Source organism: Rhodofomes roseus, assembly GCF_022264815.1.
Source record: "Rhodofomes roseus strain CIRM-BRFM 1785 chromosome Unknown C8Q71scaffold_23, whole genome shotgun sequence".
Lineage (NCBI taxonomy): Eukaryota > Fungi > Basidiomycota > Agaricomycetes > Polyporales > Fomitopsidaceae > Rhodofomes > Rhodofomes roseus.
The window spans coordinates 103,123-127,801 of record NW_025952979.1 but is presented as its reverse complement, the minus strand read 5'-3'; the positions used below and the strand labels follow the sequence as shown (position 1 = coordinate 127,801).

The window sequence follows — 24,679 nt, the reverse complement described above, 5'->3', positions numbered from 1 at the left end:
AGGTCCTATAAAGAAGTTCTGGTATTCAGAACGAAAGACGACACCAACGCTACCTAATGAATGAGTACTCGTTTGATGCAAAGCAGCAAGAACTTTGCTTCCAAGTCCGAGTCGAATAAATTCGGGACAGATGAGCAAAAAGGTACGCGTTGCCGTTTGCCGAAGACACCGGCGCTTGTCTGCCCCCTCCCAAGTGGCCACTTAGGAGGGCGCAATCAGACCCGGGCCCGGTACCGGGGCCTGTACATGGAATGCCACATTTCCTCTAAATCTACACTGTGGCAAGCATGCCACCGGGGACCATAGAGCGCGCTTCTGCGTTTTGGACAACTCGCGCTTCGTCACGTGCTACCAGTGGCCCGCGCGTGGAGGAATGTTACTGCTACATAATGCCTCTGGCTAGAGTTTGGCACATTGAACTCATACTTACCCTCGACACCTCGACGAAGCATGCCCCTGAGCCTTCATCTCGTTGGAAATACTTGGCAAGCCAACTCTAGAAGGTATGCCGGCAATCATCACCGCAAACTATTGTCAGATAACACCCATGTCGATGTACAGTTTAATAAATAGGCACCAAACGCGTTCTGACTAGCAGCTGTAATGGCCGCCGCGAAGCTCACCCATACGTCGGTCTACTTCCGTTAGCCGCACTGGAGTAGCTTGAATTCCGTATAACATGAACATCTTACTCCTCAAATCCACGCAGATCATAGCATGTGAATATTGCCAGGTCGCTCCGACCACGACCGAGACGAAACACGACAAGTTATACGCGACATGAGGCATACGAGCGAGAGCAGCATATACTTTTAAGCAAACCACGCCTGCGAAGCTCATAGCTTGATGCTACCCTTGTTTCTGGCCGGCTTGACAGCGTGCACATCTACGCTCGAGTTCAGTAGTCATCGAGTTGATACAACGTTTCTCGGCCTCGCGCGCCGCGCGCTCGACTCGGAGCTGCGTCTCGAGATCTGAAGAGCAACCATGAGCACCTGTCATATTTGCGACCCCGTATGATATCTCACTGAGTATCTTCACGTTGCACGACTTCACCTCCGAGGACGGCTCTTGGAGCTCTGCAATCGGACGTTGATCAATGGGTCATCCGCTGCGTATGAGAAGTCCTCACCAGCAGCCCTCCGCTCGGCGGTCTTCAGTTGCGCTCGCAACGCTGCACCGAACCCGTATGAGCAACATAACTCTCTGATGCGTTACACGGGCAACTCACACTCCGCCTCTACCTCTAGCTCCTTCCGTCTTCTTGACCCCTCCGCACGTTCAGTCACCCTTTGCTTCGCCGTCGCCTCAAGCTGCTCTCGAAGAGCTGTGAAGTTCATTCTCAGCACATATCCCGCACGTCACGACCTGTAGCACACGTACACGAGTTCTCGCTCTGCAATTCGAGCTGCAGCCGGACAACCTTCTTGCTCATCTCTACACGCACAGTAAGCGTACAGGCGTACAGTAAGACGGTCTGGAGTTGTTGCGTGAGGATACGCACCCTGAGCGGATTTCTCTGCGCGCGCCCGCTTGTCGGTCTCTGACGCGAGCTCGAGTTGCAGTTCGAATGTCCGGTTGATCTGGGGCACTAAGACGTAGCAGCAGGATCAGAACGATGCAAGCGGACTAGAGGGGTCGCAAGACACGCACGAGCAGGAGTAGCCCGAGCCGCCTGCAGCTCTCCTATGAGCCGATCCCGCTCTGTTCGCAGTGCTACGAAAGGTCAGATGGCACACGACCTCACTAAACACTCCCGCTCACATGTGATTGTCTCCTGCGCGACCCTCCCTGCAGCCTCGCTCTGCATCCGCTGCGTCTTCTCCTGCTGAAGCTGTGCCTGAAGCGCCTGTGCCTCCTGCGTAGTCCGCTCCTTCGCTCTATTCGCCTCGAGGAGCCGGACGCGTTCTTGAGCCCACTGATACCGTGCGTCCGCAAGCTCGGCGTCCCGACGTGCAAGCTGTACCTCGAACTCTGCTCCAAGGCTCCGATCAGTGAGAGGTAAGACGGACCTGAAAAAGACTTACCGTTCTCGCGTTGGCGAAACAACCTCTCTCTTGCTTCCAGCTCTTCCTCACGCGTACGCAGTTGAGTCCGGAGCTCGTCTGACTGGGTCCTGCACAGGGCAACGTCCTCCACGAGGCGCGTCTCTCTAGCCTCCGCGGCGACCGCCGCAGCCAGTGCGCTCTTGAGGGTGTCCACTAGCCGGGGCTTAGAGTCGTCATCTTGCTGAGCACAGGTCTGAGGGGCATTCAATGGATCCGAGCTTGGTGTCGGCGGCTGGTCCTCTGTCGCGTCCGGGCCCCAAAGAGCCCGAGAGTCGTCATCTACGACTTCCTGCTTAATCGTGACTTCCGCCGCTTGCGCTAAAGAAGCGTGTGGTAATAAAGTTTCTGTGGTCTCAGCAATGCAAGGGAGTGGAGGAACTTGGGCAGAGCTAGGCCCTGACGGCGCCTGGGATGCGACGACGCTGGGAGTATTCTCAATTCCGGACAGAACCCTATCAGACACCTGTGGCTACGTACACAGAGAGGCAGCATACGTTCAATCAGATACACTTATGTTCCCGCAGATGCGAGGAACGCACCCGAGAGCCTGAGGTTCCCCCGTTACTTCGCCGGTCATCGGTACTCCGTTCACGTCGCCGAACACTACGCGATGGTCCAGCGACCGGAGGATCGTTCTCAGGTGAGTCATAAGACCGTCTTGCATACTCAGAGGGGTGTGGTCGGTAGCGCTTGTACTGCCAGTACGGAACGGGGGGTCGACCGTCACGGCGGTCGGGCGAGCGAGGGCGCTTAGACGCCCCGCGACGTCGTCCTGGGGCTGGCGCGTACGGCGAGGGCCCTGCCGATCGGCGAGGGGAGTAGTGGTCCATTGTCGTGCTAGGGCTAGAAACGAAGCGATAGTATGTTGATAGTATGTGTGAGCTTCAGCGGCAGGAGGGAGGGAGTACAGCGCGGTGACGACTTCCGAGTCTGGGGGAAGCCGTCGGCTAAGTAGACCGTAGTCGAGCACGTGATCGCGTTCCGTCGCATTTCATCAGTCCGACTCCGAGCTCGTCCTCGTCCCTGGATCGTGACAAGTGCCGCGGAGGGGAACGTCGCGGTCTTAGGTACCTTTGGCATTGCGAGTAGATCTGTGAATGCAGTTGATTCTGACCCTCGAAGCTTCGCCGTCGGGCAGGTGTACCGGCGCAGCGAGACTTCGCCACGTCTCTCTCTTGTGAGTTGAGATCTCCTTGTGCGCGTTCTCATCCTAGATGCGAAGCAGAGTCTAATCTTTTGGCACACACGTAGGAACTCGAATGCGTCGCAAGCGGATCATGTCATCAGTATGCATGAGGGAACCTTGGCGGTCCATACACTGCCTCCTGCACGTACGCCTTTCAATGCCTCGTCGCTTTCATTCTGACATACATATTATCACTGAGCAGTAACGCAGTCGAGTCGGGCCCTTCCGCTGCATTTGTAAGCTTGGGTACTTCTCAGGGTGCTAGCACGATGCGAGCGGCGCTCACGAAGCTCATAGTCCAGGGCGTTGACAAGCATGAGCACCAAAAGATCTCAAGTGCGGATAAGTGACTCGTTAACGGTGTGTGCGCAATGTGAGCATTCCGCGTCCAGATGCACATTGAATGTAGAGCTAGAGATAGTTGACCCGGGCTGTATCCTCCGGCGCGACGTGCAAGGCTGTCCAGCGACCATCCTCCGGAGCGTTGTCGTACCATGCAAGTATCCTCCATGCATCGATGACATGGCTTGCGAACATAGTAGGCGCCGCAAGGTATTCACTCGAAGGACTTGAGACTCACCTCGGAGTCGAACGAGCGGCAGCTCGTAGGGCTGCGAAGGTAAGAATGCATTTGATATCATGTGATACTGATGTCCGGTGAAAATCGCGGCCGTCTGGTAGCGATGTGATCTCGGAGCAAATGATATAAGACCCCGCGGCGCTGCTCTCGGAATCAAAACCTGTGCCAGATCTGACAAACGATCGCGAAGGGCGCTAAAATAGCTTCCGGGTCACTTCCCTCAAACAATCCGTCTGCTGCACTCATTGCGCTGAGCTGTGCCTGGAACATCAACGCCTATACCACGGTTTGTCTGACTCCTTCAGCCCACGAACGACGCAGCGAGATGACTCATCATATGACCGTATAAGGTAATTCAACTGTAGGACTTGGGCAATTATGCGGGGTCGTAACTTCGATCACTTGGCCAAGTGGCGACTGTCGACGCAGGGTCGGAGTTCTGCGTATGCGGTAGCAGGACACGGCTCAATCTGCCGCAAATTGTCTCCGAACGTGTTGCTCTCGATGTCCACAACATTTTCGTGCAATTCTCAATGGATGGTAAGGGTTGTTTGATTTTCTCAAGCGCTCCCGGTGAGCTCGAGATCGTGGCAGCGTACGACGTCGCTCAACCTTCCTAATCGGGAGGTCATTTTATGGAGTCCGAACTCGTACAGCTGCCAGCTTGCCACAAGCCCATTGCCTCCCACCCACGTCCCCCACCCCCTTCCCTCACCTAGCACCCCTCGCACCTCATCGACGACCAAACCGGCCCAGACAACAACGCGCCCCGCGAGCCCATCCACAAGCGACGGGCTCGCAGTAGCATGGGCTATGGCACGCGGGACGGGCAACGGCGTACGCGTCGACCGCCGAGCCGTGAGTGCGAAGACCGTGTCCCAAACGGCGGCGACCCAGGTGAGTGCCCGTCTGCCGCTGGTTCCCTCTAATCCGCTACCTCGGGCCTACTGTCCCTCCCTCTACCTCCCGCCAGTTCCTCCATCCGCGTACCCTCAGCGTCAATTTCCCCGTCTATGCCAATTCTGCCAGGTCCGTCGAAGCCAGTCGAGGCTTCTACCAACGCAGCACCCGAACGGCAGTGGGGCACAAGTGCGATCGTACCCCTGACGGATGAACTGGAAGCCTGTAGTTCACAACCCTAGTTGCACGCGAATAGGTACTCGCCCGACGGCGGCTGGTGAAGTGCGGCGTGCATCCTCCGCCAGAGCCGTCGGTCATGCCCACGAAGGAGGTCGTCAAGGAACGCAAAACGTTGCAAGACGAGATCTCCGGTATGTTCAGTGCTCCGGTCCTTCTATCAGCGTTTCTGACTCTAAAGCTATGCGTGCTCAACTGCACGCAGAATCGGAGGCGCGCCGCACAGCGGAGTGTGCGCTGCATGGGTAATGAGGACGGCGGAGCTCGCGGGCGGCGCGCCTTTTGTCTTACCTGCGCTCATGGAGCTACTATCCGGCGGGGCGGAACATTAACGGCCTTGGGCGACTCCGCGCGCGGTCCATAATTTATGTAGTTGTATGTATTCCTGTGGGTCCACGTGAACGTGGTCTAGATCGATTATGCATATATGTAACATACATTGCAAGTCATCATCAAAACACTCACCCGGGCCGCCACAGTCGTCCTCCAGTTCACGATGCCTCGACTGGCAAAAAGGTACGTGTTGCCAGCACCAGAGACACCATATTTGTCTGCACCCTCCCAAGTGGCCACTTAGGAATGCGCAACCAAAGCTGGCGCTGAGCGCCGGGGCTCGTACGTTTACCATATTATCGCGAGATCTACACTAGGGCAAGCATGCCACCGGCCAACGCAGAGCGTGCTTCTGCGTTTTGGACGACTCGCGCTTCGTCACGTGCTGCCAGTCGCGCGTGGCGGAAAGCCAGTCGCGCGCGCGCATATCTATTACCGGGGCATTCGAGGAGATAGTGGTGGACTGACTCTCGTATCCCTACGCCGAGTAACACTTACCACTTGATTGCCTTGTGTTTTCACTTACATTTTGTTGCGAGACCTGGGCGCGGGTGTTCGAACGACACGAGTTAGACGCCCGACCCAAAGCAGTCGCGCACCGCGGCAAGCGACTCGACGGATGCTGCGTCCAAGCTGCGTCTCCTCAGGCCTCATCACCTCTCCTTGTCTCCTCTACACCGTCTGTCGCTCACCTGCGACTCCGTCTCCGACAGCTGGCTGTCCCCACTTCCTCACCTACCGCGAGTATTCACCGTCATGTTGTCGACGCAGGAACTAGGCGTGCGCATCGTCTACGGTGGTTCCAAGGCTTGCTACCTCACGCGGGAAGATGCTGCCCATCGCGCGGTCGTCCGCCGTGTCATCCTGAACGACCTCAAGCGCATGGAACTGCCCCGGCCTGACGCGGTCTTCCTTGAGCCTGCGGCTGCGGAGATGCGCTTGTTGTGGTCCTGGAGTGGAGGTGTCTTGGATCCCATCCCGGTGCGTTCGGCAGTGAATGCGTTGCGTGTATCCCGTATTGACATGGCATCGATATAGGTGATTTATGCGGCAGAGGCGCAGAGCAAGGCGATCATGGCGTCGCGCTCGCCTGGTCTGCTCAAGCTGCTGCAGATGTACGTTTGCAAACGTTTCGTGTCGCCACGCTGACTTCTGATGTCTCTTAGTACGGAGATTGCTGCGCTCGATCTGTACGTTCGTGATTCACACAATGCTGGATGCGACGCTGGGCTGATCTGGTCCGTACAGCCGTGTCGCAAGGCCTGAGGCGCTGGCCGTACGTCTCGAGCTCCCGCTGGAATCTCATCCACACGACTCTTCAACCAACTGGACATCTTGCGCGAAGAGCGTCACCTCCACCTCTGCGCCTACTAGGGATCGCTCTACGCTAGAAGACTTCAAGGAGAACATCAACCCAGCTCCTGAGCTCGACCTCAACTCTGGCAGTGCTACACATTTGGGCAGCGATCTCCTGGCGACGTCTTCTCAACAATCCAGTGCATCTTTCAGCGCATATACCCAGCAAACTAGCGCTCTTTCTAATGGCCACAGCGACATGGTATTGGAAACCCCTCCTCTCGGGTTTGCAGAAGACTGGGCCCAGCAAACATCCCTACGTGACAAGCTAACTACCTGCAACAACACGAATACTTCGACGTCGACGACTGGTTCGTTTCTCAACCACTGTTCTCTCGCTCCACACCCAAGCCATTCTTCCTCGGCGACCTCCCAAGATCTGAATCCGTCTTCGGCGTCGTTGTCCGTGTCGACGGATGCGGCCGTTGTCTCTGCAGCTGTTTCTGTGAAGCAAGAGGCTGTGTCCGTTGATGGCTGTGTCGCTGGTCAGCACGCTCTGGCATCAACCTCCGGTCTCAGCAAACGGACGACCAGAAACACTCCCGTGTCTGAATCGTCTGTAGATCTGCTCGTGGAACCTGCTCTCCTTGAGTCTTCTGCTCGCATTGTTTCCGAAGAGCCCTTACCCACCGGTGTCTCTGCCATCCCTCTCATCCTGGATTGTAGTGCCCCTCTCAGGCTTGCCGACGCGACGAGCGTACCGTCGACTACACTGGTCCCAACAAGGCGCCCCTTGAAGCGGTCTGCTAGTATGCTCTCTGATTCTGTGAGCCTTGGTGTCTACTGTGTTCCGGGCACCTCCTTGGAAGCTTCGACAACTGCGCACACTCAGGACTCGCGTACCCCGTCGTCATACAGTGCGACCTCTCACGCCTCTGGGACGACTACGCCGAAGTTGAGACGTCCCCGGTCTGGGTCGCCTGGCCTCGGTGATGACGGTCCTTTGCTCGGTGCCTCTGGCTCCCGCTCCGGTACATCTGGCGCCGACGACTCGTGTAATCCCGGTGCAACTGACCCTCAAGCCATTGGTTCCGTCAAGCTAGAAAACGACGACAAACCTCTGCCTCTGTCAAGCGCTACGGAGGACTCAGAGGCTTCCGCGGGACGCAAGAGACCCAGGCATCCACGCGCCCGCGGCGGCAAGAAGGTCCAGGCGGCCAAGGTGCGCAAGGCTCTCTTTGTCGAGAGAACCGTCGCCGCCCTCGCCGTCACCGAGGAGGATGCGGCGGCGATGCCCGACTCTGGGGTTGACGAAGAGTGGGACGTGGAGGCGGCGTTGCGCGCTTTGCGGGCGGACGGGCGGGCGAGGATGGATGGAAGAGGCATTCAGGAAACGGGGCCCTCTGGAGGGAGGAGGTCGTCCGCGCGCAAACCGACTTCCACCCGCCCGTGGTTCACGCAGGTCTTCAAGACGCAGATCTTCAAGGTCCTCAAACAGGATACGAGTTCGCGGAAGCGTATGGAGCCTCGGCAGAGGTTCGGGCGAGCGTTGTACCTCCCGAAACAGTCGAGGCATCGTGAACTGGAGGACGACTGTGGCGGTGAGTGTTCTCATGATCACTTGCAGTGTCCATAATGTTCAATACCCAATGGGTCGTGGCTTTGGTAGATATGCCCCGGAAGAAGGTGAAGATAGGTGTGAAAGAAGAGACCTCTTGCCAAGAGGTGTCGTTCGAGAGCTGAGGCAACAGGCTATTAGGATTATATCAGGGGACTGAGCATATGCTAGCACACACTACTCGCTTTGTTTGGATTCATCTATCGTCCTTGTATTGTCATTGTATCATCACAGTCTATCTGAGATTGCATGAAACCCGGTGTCCGATAAGCCTCGTGTGTACGTATATGCGGGGATCGATCTAGACTGTGTCCACATGGACCCACAGGAATATATACAAATAAGTTATAGACCACGCACGGAGTCGCCTAAGGTTGTTAATGTTCCACCCCGCCGGATAACAGCTCTCCTGTCAGGCGCGAGATGCCCAGGAACGCATCCATGAGTGCAGGCACAATGAACGGCGCGTTGCATTCCCTTCGCACGTCTATCATCGCGCCCTCCGCGAGCTCACGCCGTCCTCGTTCCTCATGCAGCGCAGACTCCGCTGTGCGGCGCGCCTCCGATTCTGCGTGCAGTTGAGCGCGCATAGCTTTAGAGTCGAAAGTCAGAAACGCTGATAGACGGGCCGGAGCACTGAACGTACCGGAGATCTCGTCTTGCAACGTCTTGCGTTCCTTGACGACCTCCTTCGTGGTCATGACCGACGGCTCTGGCGGAGGATGCACGCCGCACTCCACCAGCCGTCGCGCGAGTACCTTCTCGCGTGCAACTAGGGTTGTGATTTGTTGCCTACAGGCTTCCAGTTTATCCGTCAGGGGCACGATCGCGCTTGCCCCCCACTGCCGTTCGGGTGCTGCGTTGGTAGAAGCCTCAGCAGGCTGCGCCGAGGGGCCTGGAGGAGTTGGCATAGACGGGGATGTTGACGCTGGAGGTACGCGGATGGAGGAGCTCGCGGCGCGGGACGCGATAGATGATTGGCGGAGCGCATGGTCGTTGTTTCGTTCCTCGATTTTGATCTGCAGCAGTGTATGCATGTGTCAGATGATGTCGGCGTAGAGAAATCAACATGAAAACGCGTACTTGGGGCTGCGAGAAGGTCAGGCTAGAGGGCTGCGTATCCTTGTTCATGGGGACCCGCATGCCTGCCTGTGCCTGAGGTGCTAGAGGTCTATCACCCTGATTAGATGGCGTCGCTGACGTCTGTTTCGAACCGTTCGCAGCCAACTTCGACCGAAGCGGAAGGCCCTTTGAGGCGGACGCCGTCTGATCCACTCTCGTCCTGGGCAACTGATCCACCGATGGCGGCGCCGATGAGAAGCTAGGAGAGTAACTACGGGATGTAGTTGCACCTGAAATACGTTGAGGCATAGGAGCCGTCGAAGAGACCACGGACTTACTGGGCTGTGCCGTAGATGAACCGGCTGGGCGGGATAGAGGTGAAGCGGCAGCTCTTGCGCGAGCGATCGAAGTCGTAGCGCTGGGCGCCTTACCGCTCGTTGGCCAATATAGCGCTGAGGGAGACTGCGCCCCACTGGCAGGGGAGATGAAGTCCGATGGAGCTCTCAAGCCTGGTGCAGGAATGTGAAGGCGCGAGCCCCTGAGACACCTTGAGCATCGGCCGTATCCGAACGGACACGATCACTCACCGGATGCTCATACTGACGAGTGACCTGTTGGAGATAAGATGAGTGGTGTGCTTAACGTATATGACCGCAACTTACATGAAACGATCTGCCAATAGTGTCGGATAGGAGCGCACGTTCTGGAACGCCGACAATACGGTCCCTTCCAGAGGCTACAAAATTCTCAATGACTCAAATGGATACGAACATGGGACATTCATGACTCACCCCTTTATGCGTGATGGTCCATACGCATTTTATGGCGGCGGAGCGCCAGGTGCTCTCGCAAGAGTGATACTGAGGCAAGCCGAGGGCTTCGATGTCCTCATTGACGAAGGATTCAATGTACTTCTGCGTATCGTCCTTCCACTGGTTGAATAGGCGTGCCTTCTCGCCTTTGTAACGGATGTATAAGGAGATCGTGCCAGTGCCTCCTATCTGGCCTGGATGGTCACGAGGCCTACAACGTCAGTTCGTTCTCTACTCTCACTGTGAAAGCTTTCATCACCCACCACGCCTCCATTTCTCAGGGGGAATGTACTGTACTACGGAGTTGGAAAAAAGATGTTAAAAGCGAGTTTCTTCGGATGAGCTCCTGTCGTAATCCCCTGTGGCGATCTGAAACGACCATCGCGTTAGAGTGATATGTGAGAAGTGCGTCAATGCTCGAGTTCTTATTACCTATATAATGCGCATATAGCGAGGCAGTACTGAGTTAGTTGGTTGAGGACAGGAAGAACGCTCCACTCGCTTGACTCAGAATCTGGGCTCGGAGCTCCAAAGGCGTGACAGCCGCGGCGCGTCCGATCACGTGGATGTGACAACCGCGTCCTGCGGGCCTGTGGCGGCGCGAACGATGAGCGATGAGGATGAACGACTCATGAGTACACGTTGATTGAAGTCGGTTGGCACACTATACGTACCTACGTTCCATAGTGGCATACACATCAACAATTGTCAAATCGTCACGCACCCATATCAGATGTACAAATCCAGAAGACAGTACCTAGTACTTAGTCCGTGTGTATCGCTAGTAGTCCATGTGGGGAATGTTGTCAATCGTATAGCTATGTACCAGCCCATCAGCCGCAATCCCTCAACACACCATCTCAGACTGCACAGCAGCCGCTACACGCACCGTCGCCATCGTGACTCGCTCCAGGTCTCCCACAACCGACCCGAACCCGGGCTGCCAGCGTCCTGCGCGCCCGCCCTGCGAGCCCGACCAAGTCCCCGTTAGGCTCGCGGGGGAGTGCGCAGCCCCGGCACGGTACTGCCGGAGGGTCATATCCACATGCGCCAGTAGCGTCGACATCGTCTCTTTGAGGCTCCGGAGCTCGTTCTGCGTCGCCAGTAGGTCGTGCGCGAGACTGTCGGGCTCAACGAGATCGCCGGCGACGTCGTGCGGAAAGAATGTAGCCGCTTTCGCAACGTTTCTATCGGCACCTTGCAGGACGTCTTCGGGCTTCGTGACGGGGTGATCGAGCTCTTGGAAAACGACGCTGTCCGCTTTCGTAGTATCGCTTTGCGTGTCGTCGGGGACGGCGGTGTCCGAAGCAGTAGAATCGACCCTCTGGAGAGGAGAGCGGTTCGCAGCCTGATCTTCGCAAGGCGCCGGTTGAGGGCCGGGAAAGAGGGTACGCAGCAGAGCATAGTGTTCCGAGCCTAGCTGAGGCCCGCTAGACAAGCAGCGCTCTTCTTGAGGCGTCGGAGCAGAGAGCGTCGCTTGAGCATCGTCGTCACGAGTATGCGCATCCAGTCCAGAGGGCGGCAAGGATGACTGAGGAGAACTTGCATTGGCGAGCGATCCAGTGACATCAGGCCCAGGCTCGAGCTTGTCGGCCGACAGCCGGGTCTTGTACTCCAGAATGCGGGATGCCCTGAGCGACTGAGACTGCTTGATTACCGCGGCGACCAGAGCCGCCTTCACAGAGATCCTGAGAGGGTGCCGAGGTTTCCGCTGGGGAGAGATCCGCATTTGCTGACCAGCTTGCTCCGCGTCGTGGAACTCGTCGCATTCTGGTATCGAAATGTTGCCATTAGCTTCCGGTGGTCCTCGGTCCAGGGATGATGAATGAGAGGTCTCTCCGGAGATAGACGACGATGGCGGGAGGGTCGTACCATGTTCCAATGACGAAGCTCGGTCCCGCCCAGACACAGGCGACTGCAGCTGAGAGACTATGCCAAGTACGTCGACAGAGGTCGTCGCCGTGACAACGACGTCTTCAGCTTCAACCTGCCCAGAGTCCCTCGCTGAGTCCACAGAGTCCGAGACGCGCGCACCAGCTCCTTCGACGGCGGCAGCTGCAGCGGCTTCGGCGGCTTCGCGGGCGATCTTGCGTGCTTTCGCGGCTTGGACCTTCTTGCCGCCGCGCGCGCGTGGATGTCTGCGCCTCTTGGGCTTCTCGGGATCCTCTGGTTGTTCTGCCTCCGCGTCCGGAGACTCGCCCGCTGGCGCGTCCGTGCCTTGTTCGTCTTGATCTTGGTTCAAGTTGTCGCCAGTGGCGCCCTCGACAGCAAGTACGGATGGGCAGTCTTCTTTAGGCTCAGATTCGTCAGCAGACGCAGTAGCGATGTAAAGGTTGTCGTAGCTGGGGGCGCAGGTTGCGGTTGGTTCAGATGAGCCAGGCGTCCCCAGGTCGATACCCTCGACTGGTGCATCGTTCGTATCCGGAGCAGATGTCGTCTGAGTGGTCTGCATACAAGTCGCAGGCTGTGTAGATTGAGACCGTGTGGACTATAGGGCTGGTGAGTAGGGTGGACTGCGAGTAGGGTGGATCTAAGTCTCAGAGCGAAAGAAACCTTGACCCTCGGACTCGGAGGCGCCGCGGGTATGGACCGTGGGAACTTGAAGCGAACCCGGAAGACAGGTACATGGCCACGGTTAGTACTTGTTACAGTGATGTAAGACATAATTTCCCCTTTGCTTCTTTGTGCTGAGACGCCGGTATGCTTTCCACAGAGGAGAAGAGGTTTCCATACCGAGCCAAGAGAAGCCCATTGACGACACCGCTGAGTAAGGCTCATATTGGCTACGTGGATGTCCGATACTGATGCATTGTCATCCCGACCCTTGCCGGTGTACATAGATGGCACGCAGGGTGGTCCTTCCCCGCCCGAACGTGTTGAGGAGCAGAAGTCTGCCAGAAAAGACTCCAACAGTCGCGTCTTTGCCCTGGTTATCGCAATCGACGAATACCAGAGATCTCAGCCTCCAAGGCTCTTTCCATGATACGACAGACTTCATCGATTTCCTCAAGTACGCTTTGTACGTCGCCGATGTACGGATCATTCGACCCACCAACGAGGAAGAAACTCGTGAATACAACGGGAGCATTGCACGAGTGCCGCACTCATCCAGACATCATGCGCGGTGACCCGATAGTGATCTTCTGCGCGGGTTACAGTCTGAGTCGCAGAACTGCGACGGCTAACTGGTCGGCAGAATCGATCCCATTTTCCCGCACGACGAAGGGATGTAGGTTGACGGAATGTCAGTAGTTGGTATCCCCAATCGGACGTTCGACGGCTTGATGCGGTGCCTGGCATATTCCAGGGGGGATGGGATTGTGAGCTCCTGTTCTTGCATGAACTTCGGACTGAGTGACGTATGTCTGTAGCTCCGAGTCGCTATTTTAGATTGTTGCCATCCCGGCGGAGCCGCGCGTGGGACCGGTATTCCGCGCGGGCTGGTCCGGAATTCTGTCACGATGCAGAGCCCATCCCAGACAATCTCGACGACGTCATGGCGCGGTGCGCAATGTGATGACAGCTGTCCCGACAGGCTTCTCTTATGCGGCGATGCGCTCGCACGTCCTGCTGGCGCCGGCTTGTCGCGCGGACAAGAAGGCGTTGGAGAAACCGAGTCATTGTCGACGGCAAGATTCGCGGGATGTTCACTCTTCGTCTGCTCAAGTACTTGCGTCGGGCTTACACCGAGAAGAGGCCCCTTTGTCATTGTACATTGTGACCTTGTTGTAAGCCTACTACGAGGCCAGCACCGCCCGGTGACTCTCCAGTATGTTGACGTATTCCTGTCTACTAGCTAGCTGCTGTACTATCCTGGCACGAGGCGTCACTTCATGAGGATTCGGAGTCATGGGGGCATCCGAGACTCGAGTTCAGCGCAAGATGCGACGGATGATGATACGGCACGTCCCTGTGTCTCCACTTGAGGCAGCAGCTGGACGCTTGCTACATAGGTTTGGTTGACATACAACACCTGTCGCAAAGTAAACATCGAGCGATTACGAGTCCTGAAGCGCCGCAGCCCTCGACACGAACGGGATTGCGTGTGCATTTCGTGCCGATCACGCTTTCCAAATAGTCGCCAGAAATTCCAGCCGCTGCTTGAGCAATCACTGGCATGTGTTCGTGGGTCATTCCATATTTTGGAAGCCGGAGCAGAAACACAGAATATTGCCCCGATAGCGATGTTTGGCATATTCGGAATGGGCCCCCGCCGATGCGATGCTAACTGGAGTGAACGCGGTATGTCAGCGACATGAATACATAGCGAGAGAATGACAGTTACTCACCGTACGCAAGTCAGAGCGTACATCAAGCTATTCCATTTGGGTGACATTGGGCGAGCCCGAGGGCCCACTACGCGAGCCGGACGTTGCTCGGTGAGAGGAGCCTGCCGAATGAACTCCATGTCGACCTGGGACATCGATAAAAATATCTTCAAAAATCCAGTGTCCCGGTCGCCGTGTTTAATGCTGAACTCAATGGGGTCTGTCCCACCGTCACCATAACCGATGGTCAACACGTTGCCTTCTCGAGCCTTCTTAGCTAAGGGCTGCCAATCTTTGGCACTGTACCCATCGGGTGGATACCATTTCTAGTGCACAGTAGAGTGAGTATGAGCGCTCTGTCAACTACATGTCATCGAGAGGCGAATATGAGCACGTACCTGAATTCCGCAGTGGTTTGGGTCGAAGTAGAAGACGTAAACGAAGAGAGCGTGATCAGATTCGTTCTTCACTTTCAGACCATAGTATGGCTTCAAGTCTTGGATTGTCGCCTCCATCACTGGGTCCTCCAGCGCGTACAGTGAAGTGGAGTCGCGCGCCAATGACATTTGTGTTGCGCCCTTGAGTAGATCAACGCCATGAGGAACCAAGAGAGATCGGATACTGTCCACGTGGCCGGCTTCCTCCAGACGATGCAACTCCACCTTGACCCGGAGTTGTTGTCTTAGACTATCGGTCTTGCTGGCATCACTCGTTCGGTACATGTGGAAGTTCCAGTGCGCAACGTGCTCGAGGATGTCCGTTGCGCGCGTCACGTTCGCATCCAGCGACAGACTCTTCGAGCTCGCATATTGTATTGTGAGGGGGTCGAAACGTGTCAAGACCCATCTGGTCTTAACTTTGTCAAGTTCGAGAGAGATGTCGCACTTCTGCTTGTCTGAAACCAGGGAGAAGGCGAACGGCACTGCCGTCCCAACCGGCAGCCGTAGTCCCGGGGCCCAGACTCTCATTGCCTCCGGGGACCAGCGCACTACGGTTGCTCGAATACCCTCCGTAAGATGAGCGGGCGGGTTGTCTGTGTCTTGCATCACCGTACACCGACAGAGGTCGCTCTGCACGTCGTCCGCCTGCAAGACGGTGACGCCGCCCTTGCGAGGTGCGCCGTCAGCTCCAGTTGCGGTGTTTACGGCGAAGCGTGTACCCTTCCTGATACCGACACTACTGCCAGCCTCCACCCAGATCTTGCCTCCGCTACGCACGACTGCGTAGCTAGGTTCGCCCTGTCCGCCGCTAGTGAGACTGAACAGCAAGCGATCCCTGTTCTGGCCCTCGCAAACGGGATGTTGCTTGTCCAGTAACGCCCTGCCATAGAGTTTAGCAGTATCCGGGCTCTCCTTCTCCAGACGCCCAGGCAAGTCCGCGTAAGTGAGCTGAGCAAGCAGTTTCTGATCGGTGTGCGCTTTTCGGAGAAACGTCAGGAGGTGAAGTGTGAACAGGCCGCGCGTCACGGTGATGGATCCTTTGGAAGACAGAGTGACGCGGTTCTCTATCGCAGTCTCGTCTACGCGACAAGCCGCCAGGAGGATGTGTGAGTGCATCGCGGGCCAGAGAAAGCCAGTAGGGGTCCGAAGCTCTGCACCGCGACCCGTCGGTTTAACATCGTCGCACCAGATCCGGATGTCTTCGTCAAGCGTCGCAGGGAGCGGGATGTGAGTGTGTTCGTCCGAGAGCGCGCGAGGCGTTCCGTCCAAACCCTGCCTGCCCATTCCGCCGGAATGACAACAGTCGAAGATCGCGATCTGTCGGTGAAGATGCATCATGCAAAACGTCAGTCCATGTCATGCGCTTCGCAGAAATTCGACATACTATATTGTCACCCTTCGCATGCGCTAATTTCCTCATGAGTGCGTCGAACGTCAGATCCGGGATGCCCTCGACCTTCCCGCCGCCATCCGACGGCATACGCTCGTCGCACGGGCAAATCATCTCGATCTTTCGCCCATCTGGGACCCAGCCCTTGGGCGCCGATCGACGAGACCCATGTCCAGCATAGTAGAAGAAGATCAAGTCGTCCTTCTTGATGCTAGGATTGGCGATGAGGTCTTTGATCGCGTTAAGGATCGCGATGCGCGTCGCTTGTCCATTCGTGAGCGTGTATATGTGCTGCTCGGGGACGCCGCGGGTGCTAATGAGGAATTTTGTGAAGTCTTGGGCGTCGAGGACACAGCCAGAAAGCTTCTTGAAAGATTGATGGTGGTACTCGTCGATCGCAATGACGAGCGCAAAGGTGCGGATTTGTGATGCCCCAGAAACGAGGTTCGGTCCACGCCTTGCTTCGGTGTTTCCTTCTGTTGTGGATGGAAGCGCGTAAATCTGAAAGCTATAGGAGTATAGGAGTGAGTAGGCACAAACGGGCCACATGAAGACGACGTACTCGGGCGAGCTAGCCGCACTTCCTGCAACAGAAGTGTCTGGAGAGAGGGACTCAACGGTGGCCCTATAGATCAACGTTACCATGACTGAGCTGAGCAATAGGTATTGGTGACTCTCACATTGATTCGCTGCCTGACTCATCCTCCATTGCGGAATCAGGAGCAAGCCGAGCGAAGGTCTGTTCTCTAATTCCGCACGAGGTCAGCTCAGATACTATACACTGCCATACAGCGGTCGTGACGAGAACTCACTTTTGCAATCGGATCGCGCTCGCTCTACCAGAACAATCTTCAGCAAGCGAGTTTAGTAACATGACACGCGAAGGAATCGACATACTCTGCTTTGACCACCAGCCATCGTTGGAGGTATAGAAGATAATCCAAAAGTGAGTCAATCCATTGGATGAGAAGGTGAAGGCAATGTGCAGCTATCAGAAGAAGCATCGCTCGACGAGAGTACGTGGAGAGGGAAGGCTTTGTGTGCTTACCGTCGGTCCGTCAAGAGTTACATATGTCCCAGTCGTATCGACGCATGACTCACGGTCGGGCACGGAAGCGGGAACACTGGTCTGTCCGAGTGGCCAAGGTTGGGACGCACATCCGCCGAGATGTGACACTGGTGCGGATGTGTGGTCCGTATGTTGACGGGCGCACATTCATGTTCAAATCAGTGAATCATCACGGTATTGTGCAGACAGATCGCTGAGAACAAAAGACCGCCAGTGCGGTCGTACGGGCCAATCGCATTCTCCCACTTGACTGAGATGCCGCGCCGGTTCGTCATTGCACTACCGCCGACGAACATACTGGACCCGATGGCATCATGACGGGCTGTGCACGACAGCAATCTAAGTATGCAAGTTCCTATGATCGAATTCAGCAGCAGTTCCAAAAATCCGTGTCGGGGGAAGCTCTCGAAGGGCGACAAAGCCGGGAAGTTCGAATACTAATCTTCGCTGACGGCGCTCTGGGATCTTCTTCCGAGGTTCATGCACATGTCGACCGCAGCGTTCCCCTTCTGATACTACATGGCTACTCACCCTATTTTCAGCAGCTGAAGGCCTTTTTCGCTCAATCAGTCGGTTGCACCGTCCACAGGCACTCACTTGAAGTCGGAGCTCTGGCACTGCCAGGTGCTGTCATTGTGGTCCGCGAGATTCCGCGCACAGCCTCCCGGCGACCCAAGCAGAACACCCGCCACGTCTTTCGTGTGGCTGGGCTGCAGCGCTGTAACCACAGGCTGAGAAGTATCCGGAACATAGTGGGAAACCCGAAGAACTATACTTACCGGCGGGGAACGACAGTTCAACGATTTGAGCCACGTGACCTGCTCGTTCTCTGTCGTGGCGGCGTGAATCTGCGTAAATTCGTCTCTAGTCTCATATGCGTCCTGCTTGCCGGCTCAACATCCTTATGTTGCGGACAATTCTGCCTGAGACTCCAATGGGAACGATGAAACGCATGAGGAATACTCGCGCGGTGATTGGCGGAGCGATCTTCCGAGCCAGCAGTGACATCACCGCCGTTACAGGGCAATGAAGTCACCTCTCCACCGTCCTGCTACTCTGGCCGCCGGCTACGTCTGTGGGGAAAGTGGGGCCAACTGGGCTCGGTCACCAGCTGCCACCAGCATGACAATCCGACGCGCCCTCATACGCTAGCCGAGCACGTACAAAAGCCCGCGCGCATCGCTGCTTGACATGATCTCTCTCCAACTGTCCCGCACACTCCCCGCCATCCGCACCACCGTAATATCTACCACACGAACCACTCCCCGCTTCAGCTTCACTCACAGAGCCATGTCGTCCAAGACGTTGTTCCAGGCCATCAAGGAGGACCACGAGGAGGTGCGTACTCCGCACCCGCGTCGCGGTCTGCCGGCGACGAACACTAACCTTGACCAACGCGACAGATGTACCTCTACCACGACGAATACAAACGCGCACGCACCGCCGGAGACGTCGACGCGCAGGCCCGCTGGGCACGGCAGCTCACCTGGGAGGTCGCGCGGCACGCGGTCGGCGAGGAGATCGTCGTCTACCCGCTCATGGAGAAGCACCTCGGCGACAAGGGCAAGCAGCTCGCGGACCACGACCGGGAGGAGCATCAGGTGAGCGCGCCCCCTCTCCAGCCCTTCTTAGCCCTGACTATTGCCTCGCCCAGCATGTGAAGGAATTCCTGTACCGGCTCGAGTCGCTCAAGCCCGAGGAGGAGAGCTACAGCCAGACGATCGAGCTCGTGATGGCGAGCCTGCACCCACACAATGACGACGAGGAGATTACGGACCTGCCCATGCTCGAGGCCGTCATCGGCGCCGACGCCAGCCGCGAGGCCGCCCAGAACTTCAAGAAAACCAAGAAGCTTGTCCCGACACGGTACGCCCCTCTCCGTCGCTGCGCCGTAGCGCGTGTTGACATCGTTTCGGACGCAGGTCTCATCCGAGCGCACCGAACCGTCCGCCATTCGAAACCCTTGCGGGTCTGCTCGCCGCCCCGGCTGACAAGCTCAAGGACTGGTTTGCGAGCTTCCCGACGGAGGAGGAGATGGGCCAGGCGAAGGAAGAACTCAAGCACCGAGACCACGATGCGAAGGCTGGACGCGCAGCTGCGGCGGCTGGACAGCAGTAGTATAGGTCACGGTGTTTTGTTGTACGTTGATTCAGGTTGACCCGCAGTCTCTCAAATATGTTTGTATATCTGGAGCGTAGTCAATTGAAGCTTGTTCATTGTTCAAGCGATCTGGGATTGAAGAACTGAACAAGTCACGTGGTCGCTCTCCGGCCCGGCTGAACCGCTCGGCGCTCGCGAGGAGCAGCGACTCGAGTCTTTCTTGAGTCTTTCCCTGGTCTTTCAATTTCCCTGGTCTTTCCTTCGATAGCGTCGCTCATCAATGCTCGCCAGGTTCGAGTTCTGCGACTGACCGGAACATCGGATAAATTGTATTCAATGGCACCTGCATACATGTCTGAGTCGGGCCTACCGTGAGTAGTGCACACCGAAGTACCATCCCAGTACTTAACGGTGAGCACCCCACATTACGAGCAGCCACTATCGAGAGACGATGACCGGTCTTGGCACTGGAGTACTGAAACATGCAGGTCGATACGATACTGGAATGAACTCTACGCTTGTAGGCCCGCAATACAGCAATCTTCACAATTAGAATGGACGCACGTCGTGCAGACAGGGCACGGTCGGCCGGGCGATATTCTGCCACATCAAAAGGCGTCGATCGTTGCAATTGCTTGGTGGATAGCCAGACAAGGTTTGTAGCCGAAGTCAATTGAGGTTCAGATTGCCCGACACTGACAGCACAGCCGGACAAGCGTTGCGCTCACTTGGTATCCCGTTTAGTAGGTACAGAGGCGATAGGCTGGATGGGCAAAGTTGGACCCAGATGCGGAGCGTCTACCTACGTAGGGTCCGTGGCACGCTTCGCACTCTCATGCTCACCTACTCATTGTGGTATCATAGATGCAGTAGGCCACAGCACGTATACAGTACCACCCGTCAAACCGCACTAGATTGTCCGGTATGGTTATGTCTCTGCACGTCGAAGCTTCGAGCCCGAACAGCTGACGAGCCCGAGGAGCACCTGCTCCCGTCGTCGCAAAAGCGGATGTTCTCAGCATCTGTAGCCATGGGGCCGCCGGATGTTTTGTCCAGAGCGCCAGACGCAAACGGAGTGTAACCCCCTTCCGGACACGCGCAACATTACAGCGATGTTTGCGCACTCCTGTCCGCGGGCGTGACCGGGGACCAGGGATCGCCCTGGCCAAGACTGTTCCAAACGCGTCGCGAAAGTTTGTTCTGTGGTCCTCGGCATGCGGCTAGAGACGCATTCACACAGCAGCAGGGATAGGTCCGTCCGCTCGCGAACCGCTTGACATCCGCTTCCTCAATCCGTCATTGTGTTGCGATATCAAAGCACCCTTTGACGGATGCGCCATCGTCGCCCGAGGCTGTGGGTATCTCGAACTTCGTCACTCAGATTGAGTGGTCCGACCGCCTCGGTGTATGCCATGTGTCGGGCGACCGCTTTGTTCAATACGAGACCAGCCGGAGCTGTCGAGGATGTAAAGCCTCCAACTGTTCAGGTTCTACCTCACAACACTGCCAAGTGTTGCCGCGTCTGAGCAATGCTGCTTCAAGCTATCACTCATTGCCTCGATCTGCTTATACGATGTCTCATTACATGCCTAAATTATCTCCAGCGGTCACTGCAGGCCGTAAATACTAGGTAAACAAGCCTGTCTCTTGCCTCTTTTGGCGTACTAGACTGCACGCTGAACTCTGTCGGCCCAGACCGAAGGACGCTCTGACGCTGGTGCATGAGGATCAACCGCGACGGTGAGTCTTTGGGTCTGACAGGATCTGAGAGACTAACCTTGTCACGGTCAGGGAGCAACCTGTGCCTACCTCTGATTCCGCGCCCCATGACGATCCCGAGTCAAGGTGAGATGCTCTGTACAAATTATTTCCACTCGTTCTGTTGATCAGAACTGATGTTCACCTGTAGTGCGATCGAGTCCCGCTCTTCCGATGCACCCGTCATAGACACTAGCACGGGATCACCTGAGTACGATTTCCCTTCAATACGAAAATCGGTGCACGTTGACGCTGCGTTGACAGCGCACAAGCGGCCGGGTTCCCGTCTGCCGTAGATGCTGCTGCAGAAAGCAGCCCGGAAACCGTAGATGCCGCCGCGGTTTGGAAGCCTCGTGCCTTCGCGCTCATCGTTGCGATCGACGAGTACCAGCACAGCAGTATCAACAATCTATCCGGCTGTGTTCGTGATGCAGAAGACTTCCGCGACTTCACCGTCAAGACCCGCGGTGTTCCAGAGACGCAGATCTACACCCTTACGAATGGAGAAGCAACGCGCGACGCAATTCTCAACGCGATATACGCAAAGCTCATCGATAACCCCGACATCAGGAAGGACGACTTGATCATGTTCTATTACGCTGGTCACGGTGCCCGAAGACCAGCACCCGCAAGCTGGGTCGCGGACGGCAGAGAGATCGAAACAATCTGTCCGTGCGATGAGCGCATGACGGATTCGAAATCCGGAGAACGGATCGAGGCAGAAGATCGGTAAATTGGAAACTACGCCCCTACGGAAATAGCCGCCGACCGTAGTCCGCGCCTGCCTAATATGGCAAGTGCACTTTTGCCCGCTGTTTCGTGGCAAAGCTCGACACTTGTGCACTGTATTCTGATGTATAGAGACCATGAACTTCCTCAAGAGTGGCTGAAAATCATCCAATCAGCATAGGAGACTGTATGGGTCCAGTACAACACTGTGTGCATGCCGTCACAGGCTGTTACGCGCAGAGCGCCCGCGTCACACACGTGACAGCTGCCATGACATGTCCCAAAGCGGACAGTCACAGTTCAATTTTGACTTACCTGTCCGTTGTGCCCTCAAGCGGCCTCGTCCATCGCAGTAGTAGTTGCAATAACAGGGAAATACAACCAGGAGTGAACACTGAGAATCGAGTACGGTGGTATACTTAGGGTAGCGCGAGTGTATGCGGTACAGTTACGTAAGCATGTGGCGGGCCTGCCCTTTATGCATACTTACCATCTCACTGAGTCACCGTTCCACCTACCGCCGCCCAAATACTAGTGGTAGTATCTGCTCGCAAATCCTCTTCAATTGCGATGCGTGCAGCAGTGAGAAATGCTGCAAGAAGGGCGGGATATACGCGTGTTGTGTGTGTGACAGTATGGTCACGTGCGCGTACGGTCCGTAGTGCGGTCCGGACCCGTAGGGGCGTACTTTCCATTTTCGATATGTCCTCGATCGAGGGCATCCCAGATCTGACGTTCGACGCGCTCATGAGGCAACTAGCATCGCAGAAGGGTGACAACATAGTACGTCCACCCTATGTGTTCCATTTGTCACGAGCTACTTTGCTGACGTATTGTCGACACCAGATCGCGATCTTGGATTGCTGTCACTCTGGCGGTATGGGCAGGGATGGCCCGGGACCGAATGGCACTCCCCGCGCACTGTTTGATGATGAAACTCATGTCCCTCTCCCGGAAACGCTTGACCAGCATATACGCAGTTGGCATGATGGCGAAGCCGTCGGGCGCGACGTGACGCCGCAGGCACCGACCGGCTTCGCATGGCCCGCGATGCGCTCGCACGTCCTTCTGGCGGCTTGTCTCCCGGAGGAAAAGGCGATCGAGAACCGTGTCGCCCTACGTTCCGAGGGTGACGTCACTGTGCCGTCGGAGGAGTCAGTCACTCGCGGGTTATTCACCCTCTACCTTCTCGCATTTCTCCGGAGAGCGCATGAAGGGACACAGCTCAGCGAGCTCACATACGCGGATCTAACAGAGCGTCTGGCGAAGGAGAGCGGAGGGGCTGTTCAGCTCTATGGAGCTTCGCTCGACAAGCAGCATCCCATCTGCGAGGGATATAACAAGGATCGCCTGCTATTCAGTCTCGCTAGGGGCAGGAAACGAGAGCCGAAATACGCGGTTACGCAGAGAAAAGGAGAGTTCTGGGTATACGCTGGCAGTGCTGTCGGTGTTATGGAGGGCTCACGCTTCGCTGTCGTTGACATATCCGCAGATGGCGTCTCTGCACTTCGGCAGGGCGTCGTCATCCTCGAGGCCAAAGAAGTATGGAGCGATCGTTGCAAGTGTACTGCGATCTGGGACGCAGATGTTCCGCCTCCTGATGTTGTCGAACTCACAGACGATATGCGAGCCATCGTGTTGCGCTGGTCACCGGAGACGATGCACGTCTGGACCTCACCAGGCGTTGAGCTGCCAGCCAACTTGAATGCGGGAGGCTCCTTCGCCTTTTCTGTGGTCTACGACAGGCGGAAGTGCGACGTCTCCCTCGAGCTGGACGAGTCCGGGACCAACTGGATCCTGACACGGTTCGACCCTCTCACTGCACGATATGCCAAAGCGTCAAGTCTGACGCTGAACGTCACCACCGTGGACCCGTGGGACATCCTCGGGCATGTAGCGCACTGGAACTTCCATATGTATCGATATAACACTGTCGAGGCCATTAGACAACAGCTCAAGGTCAGGGTAGAGTTGTATCGTCTCAAGGAGACGGATGTGGGCCTGATACAGCCTCTGCTGGAGCCCGAGGGCGCGGACTTATTCGAGGACGTCAAGCCGATGGGGTTACCACCTTGGGCACAGAAGGTGCATCCGCGCGACTCCGAATCGAAGTATGCTTTCGAAAAACTGGAGAAGGAAGCAATCATTGAAGACATCACTGCATACTATGGTCTGGCCGTGCGCAATGAATCCGACTATCCTTTGTTTGTTTATGTCTTCTACTTCGATCCCAACGATTGCGGCATCCAGGTATGTGCTTCTTATTGTCTCGCCACGATAGAGAATTGATCGGCGACGCCGGTGTTGCCCAGAAATGGTATCCGCCTGACAGCTACGACGCAGAGTGGCGGCCCCTACCGAAACGACAACGGAAGGATAACATTTTGACCATCGGCTATGGTGAGGGTGGAATAGACCCCTTGAAGTTCGAGCTGAAAGACGGCGATCGCCGGGACACGGGCTTTCTGAAGATCTTCGTATCCATGTCTCGGGTTGACATGGACTTCATTCAACAAGATCCCCTCCATGAACAATCTGCAGCTCGCCACGGACAACTGGCGCCCCTCCCAGTCCAGCCTCAATGGTGCTCTTCAGTGTATGCATTAACTGTACACGGTGAGGTGAGTCATGGTTGCTCTCGTCCCATGTGTCATCGTCACTGATGTAATGCGATATTCCTTCACTTAAGTAGGAGTGATTCAACACGGCTTGGGGACCAGGTGGCATTGTCATCATTTTTTCGAGAGCAATTGAAAGAGCCCGGATCTTGTTTTCTTCTCTGCTGTGAATACTTCGTGAGTATGTTGGATATCCGGGCTTTCTCCAGATATCTGGCGTGAAAATTCGCCCTGA

The 24,679-nt window shown here is 56.3% G+C and overlaps 8 protein-coding genes across 8 annotated transcripts; 4 read left to right on the top strand and 4 right to left on the bottom strand.

The window, feature by feature from the left end:
• Nucleotides 1-704: 704 nt before the first annotated feature.
• Nucleotides 705-2,956, bottom strand: C8Q71DRAFT_778914 (uncharacterized protein). The gene is made up of 10 exons (XM_047924796.1): nt 2,588-2,956; nt 2,028-2,517; nt 1,765-1,974; nt 1,654-1,716; nt 1,505-1,591; nt 1,384-1,437; nt 1,232-1,327; nt 1,133-1,174; nt 1,029-1,079; nt 705-974 (listed from the first exon to the last, which is right to left on the bottom strand). Exons 1-10 carry the CDS (start codon nt 2,876-2,878, stop codon nt 850-852), a joined length of 1,509 nt encoding a protein of 502 aa, XP_047775021.1. The 5' UTR covers nt 2,879-2,956; the 3' UTR covers nt 705-849.
• Nucleotides 2,957-5,447: 2,491 nt separating this feature from the next.
• On the top strand, nt 5,448-8,323 carry C8Q71DRAFT_850489 (uncharacterized protein; the record flags this gene model as incomplete). Its single annotated transcript, XM_047926728.1, has 6 exons — nt 5,448-5,467; nt 5,998-6,265; nt 6,323-6,399; nt 6,451-6,474; nt 6,533-8,181; nt 8,208-8,323. The coding sequence occupies 6 exons, from the start codon at nt 5,448-5,450 to the stop codon at nt 8,321-8,323; spliced, it is 2,154 nt and encodes a 717-aa protein (XP_047775020.1).
• Nucleotides 8,324-8,395: 72 nt separating this feature from the next.
• C8Q71DRAFT_275268 (uncharacterized protein) lies at nt 8,396-10,563 on the bottom strand. The gene is made up of 9 exons (XM_047917448.1): nt 10,505-10,563; nt 10,336-10,441; nt 10,052-10,283; nt 9,923-9,996; nt 9,848-9,871; nt 9,599-9,798; nt 9,282-9,550; nt 8,845-9,217; nt 8,396-8,790 (listed from the first exon to the last, which is right to left on the bottom strand). Exons 2-9 carry the CDS (start codon nt 10,344-10,346, stop codon nt 8,576-8,578), a joined length of 1,398 nt encoding a protein of 465 aa, XP_047775019.1. The 5' UTR covers nt 10,347-10,441; nt 10,505-10,563; the 3' UTR covers nt 8,396-8,575.
• Nucleotides 10,564-10,574: 11 nt separating this feature from the next.
• Nucleotides 10,575-12,607, bottom strand: C8Q71DRAFT_778880 (uncharacterized protein). Its single transcript, XM_047924795.1, has 2 exons — nt 10,747-12,607; nt 10,575-10,662 (listed from the first exon to the last, which is right to left on the bottom strand). The coding sequence occupies exon 1, from the start codon at nt 12,522-12,524 to the stop codon at nt 10,920-10,922; it is 1,605 nt and encodes a 534-aa protein (XP_047775018.1). The 5' UTR covers nt 12,525-12,607; the 3' UTR covers nt 10,575-10,662; nt 10,747-10,919.
• A 1,431-nt stretch (nt 12,608-14,038) lies between these two features.
• Nucleotides 14,039-17,211, bottom strand: C8Q71DRAFT_275253 (caspase domain-containing protein). Its single transcript, XM_047917447.1, has 8 exons — nt 17,068-17,211; nt 16,983-17,006; nt 16,851-16,916; nt 16,733-16,795; nt 16,165-16,678; nt 14,739-16,097; nt 14,362-14,666; nt 14,039-14,300 (listed from the first exon to the last, which is right to left on the bottom strand). Exons 1-8 carry the CDS (start codon nt 17,172-17,174, stop codon nt 14,297-14,299), a joined length of 2,442 nt encoding a protein of 813 aa, XP_047775017.1. The 5' UTR covers nt 17,175-17,211; the 3' UTR covers nt 14,039-14,296.
• Nucleotides 17,212-18,529: 1,318 nt separating this feature from the next.
• Nucleotides 18,530-19,357, top strand: C8Q71DRAFT_726492 (uncharacterized protein; the record flags this gene model as incomplete). Its single annotated transcript, XM_047921766.1, has 4 exons — nt 18,530-18,577; nt 18,643-18,840; nt 18,894-19,105; nt 19,162-19,357. 4 exons carry the CDS (start codon nt 18,530-18,532, stop codon nt 19,355-19,357), a joined length of 654 nt encoding a protein of 217 aa, XP_047775016.1.
• Nucleotides 19,358-20,570: 1,213 nt separating this feature from the next.
• Nucleotides 20,571-21,902, top strand: C8Q71DRAFT_275191 (uncharacterized protein). Its single transcript, XM_047917446.1, has 5 exons — nt 20,571-20,969; nt 21,035-21,079; nt 21,131-21,184; nt 21,249-21,308; nt 21,362-21,902. Exons 1-5 carry the CDS (start codon nt 20,869-20,871, stop codon nt 21,828-21,830), a joined length of 729 nt encoding a protein of 242 aa, XP_047775015.1. The 5' UTR covers nt 20,571-20,868; the 3' UTR covers nt 21,831-21,902.
• Nucleotides 21,903-22,532: 630 nt separating this feature from the next.
• On the top strand, nt 22,533-24,619 carry C8Q71DRAFT_275114 (uncharacterized protein). The gene is made up of 4 exons (XM_047917445.1): nt 22,533-22,609; nt 22,673-24,076; nt 24,139-24,447; nt 24,519-24,619. The coding sequence occupies exons 1-4, from the start codon at nt 22,574-22,576 to the stop codon at nt 24,522-24,524; spliced, it is 1,755 nt and encodes a 584-aa protein (XP_047775014.1). The 5' UTR covers nt 22,533-22,573; the 3' UTR covers nt 24,525-24,619.
• The last annotated feature ends 60 nt before the right edge of the window (nt 24,620-24,679 follow it).

Bases quoted from the DNA above. Each gene is read 5' to 3' on its own strand.
- C8Q71DRAFT_778880 (XM_047924795.1), bottom strand. From the start codon at position 12,524: ATGCAGACCACTCAGACGACATCTGCTCCGGATACGAACGATGCACCA.
- C8Q71DRAFT_275253 (XM_047917447.1), bottom strand. From the start codon at position 17,174: ATGCTTCTTCTGATAGCTGCACATTGCCTTCACCTTCTCATCCAATGG. The intron at 17,007-17,067 runs GTATGTCGATTC...TTGTTCTGGTAG, and splicing joins TGGCTGGTGGTCAAAGCAGA to AGCGAGCGCGATCCGATTGC. The intron at 16,098-16,164 runs GTATGTCGAATT...CTTCACCGACAG, and splicing joins ATGCGAAGGGTGACAATATA to ATCGCGATCTTCGACTGTTG.
- C8Q71DRAFT_778914 (XM_047924796.1), bottom strand. From the start codon at position 2,878: ATGGACCACTACTCCCCTCGCCGATCGGCAGGGCCCTCGCCGTACGCG. The intron at 1,717-1,764 runs GTGAGCGGGAGT...GACCTTTCGTAG, and splicing joins CGCGCAGGAGACAATCACAT to CACTGCGAACAGAGCGGGAT. The intron at 1,438-1,504 runs GTGCGTATCCTC...CTGTGCGTGTAG, and splicing joins CGCAGAGAAATCCGCTCAGG to AGATGAGCAAGAAGGTTGTC.
- C8Q71DRAFT_275114 (XM_047917445.1), top strand. From the start codon at position 22,574: ATGAGGCAACTAGCATCGCAGAAGGGTGACAACATA. The intron at 22,610-22,672 runs GTACGTCCACCC...TGTCGACACCAG, and splicing joins CGCAGAAGGGTGACAACATA to ATCGCGATCTTGGATTGCTG. The intron at 24,077-24,138 runs GTATGTGCTTCT...GGTGTTGCCCAG, and splicing joins CCAACGATTGCGGCATCCAG to AAATGGTATCCGCCTGACAG.
- C8Q71DRAFT_275191 (XM_047917446.1), top strand. From the start codon at position 20,869: ATGCTGCTTCAAGCTATCACTCATTGCCTCGATCTGCTTATACGATGT. The intron at 20,970-21,034 runs GTAAACAAGCCT...CTGTCGGCCCAG, and splicing joins CTGCAGGCCGTAAATACTAG to ACCGAAGGACGCTCTGACGC. The intron at 21,185-21,248 runs GTGAGATGCTCT...GTTCACCTGTAG, and splicing joins CATGACGATCCCGAGTCAAG to TGCGATCGAGTCCCGCTCTT.
- C8Q71DRAFT_275268 (XM_047917448.1), bottom strand. The intron at 9,997-10,051 runs GTGAGTCATGAA...AGAATTTTGTAG, and splicing joins GGACCATCACGCATAAAGGG to CCTCTGGAAGGGACCGTATT. The intron at 9,872-9,922 runs GTAAGTTGCGGT...TATCTCCAACAG, and splicing joins CTATTGGCAGATCGTTTCAT to GTCACTCGTCAGTATGAGCA.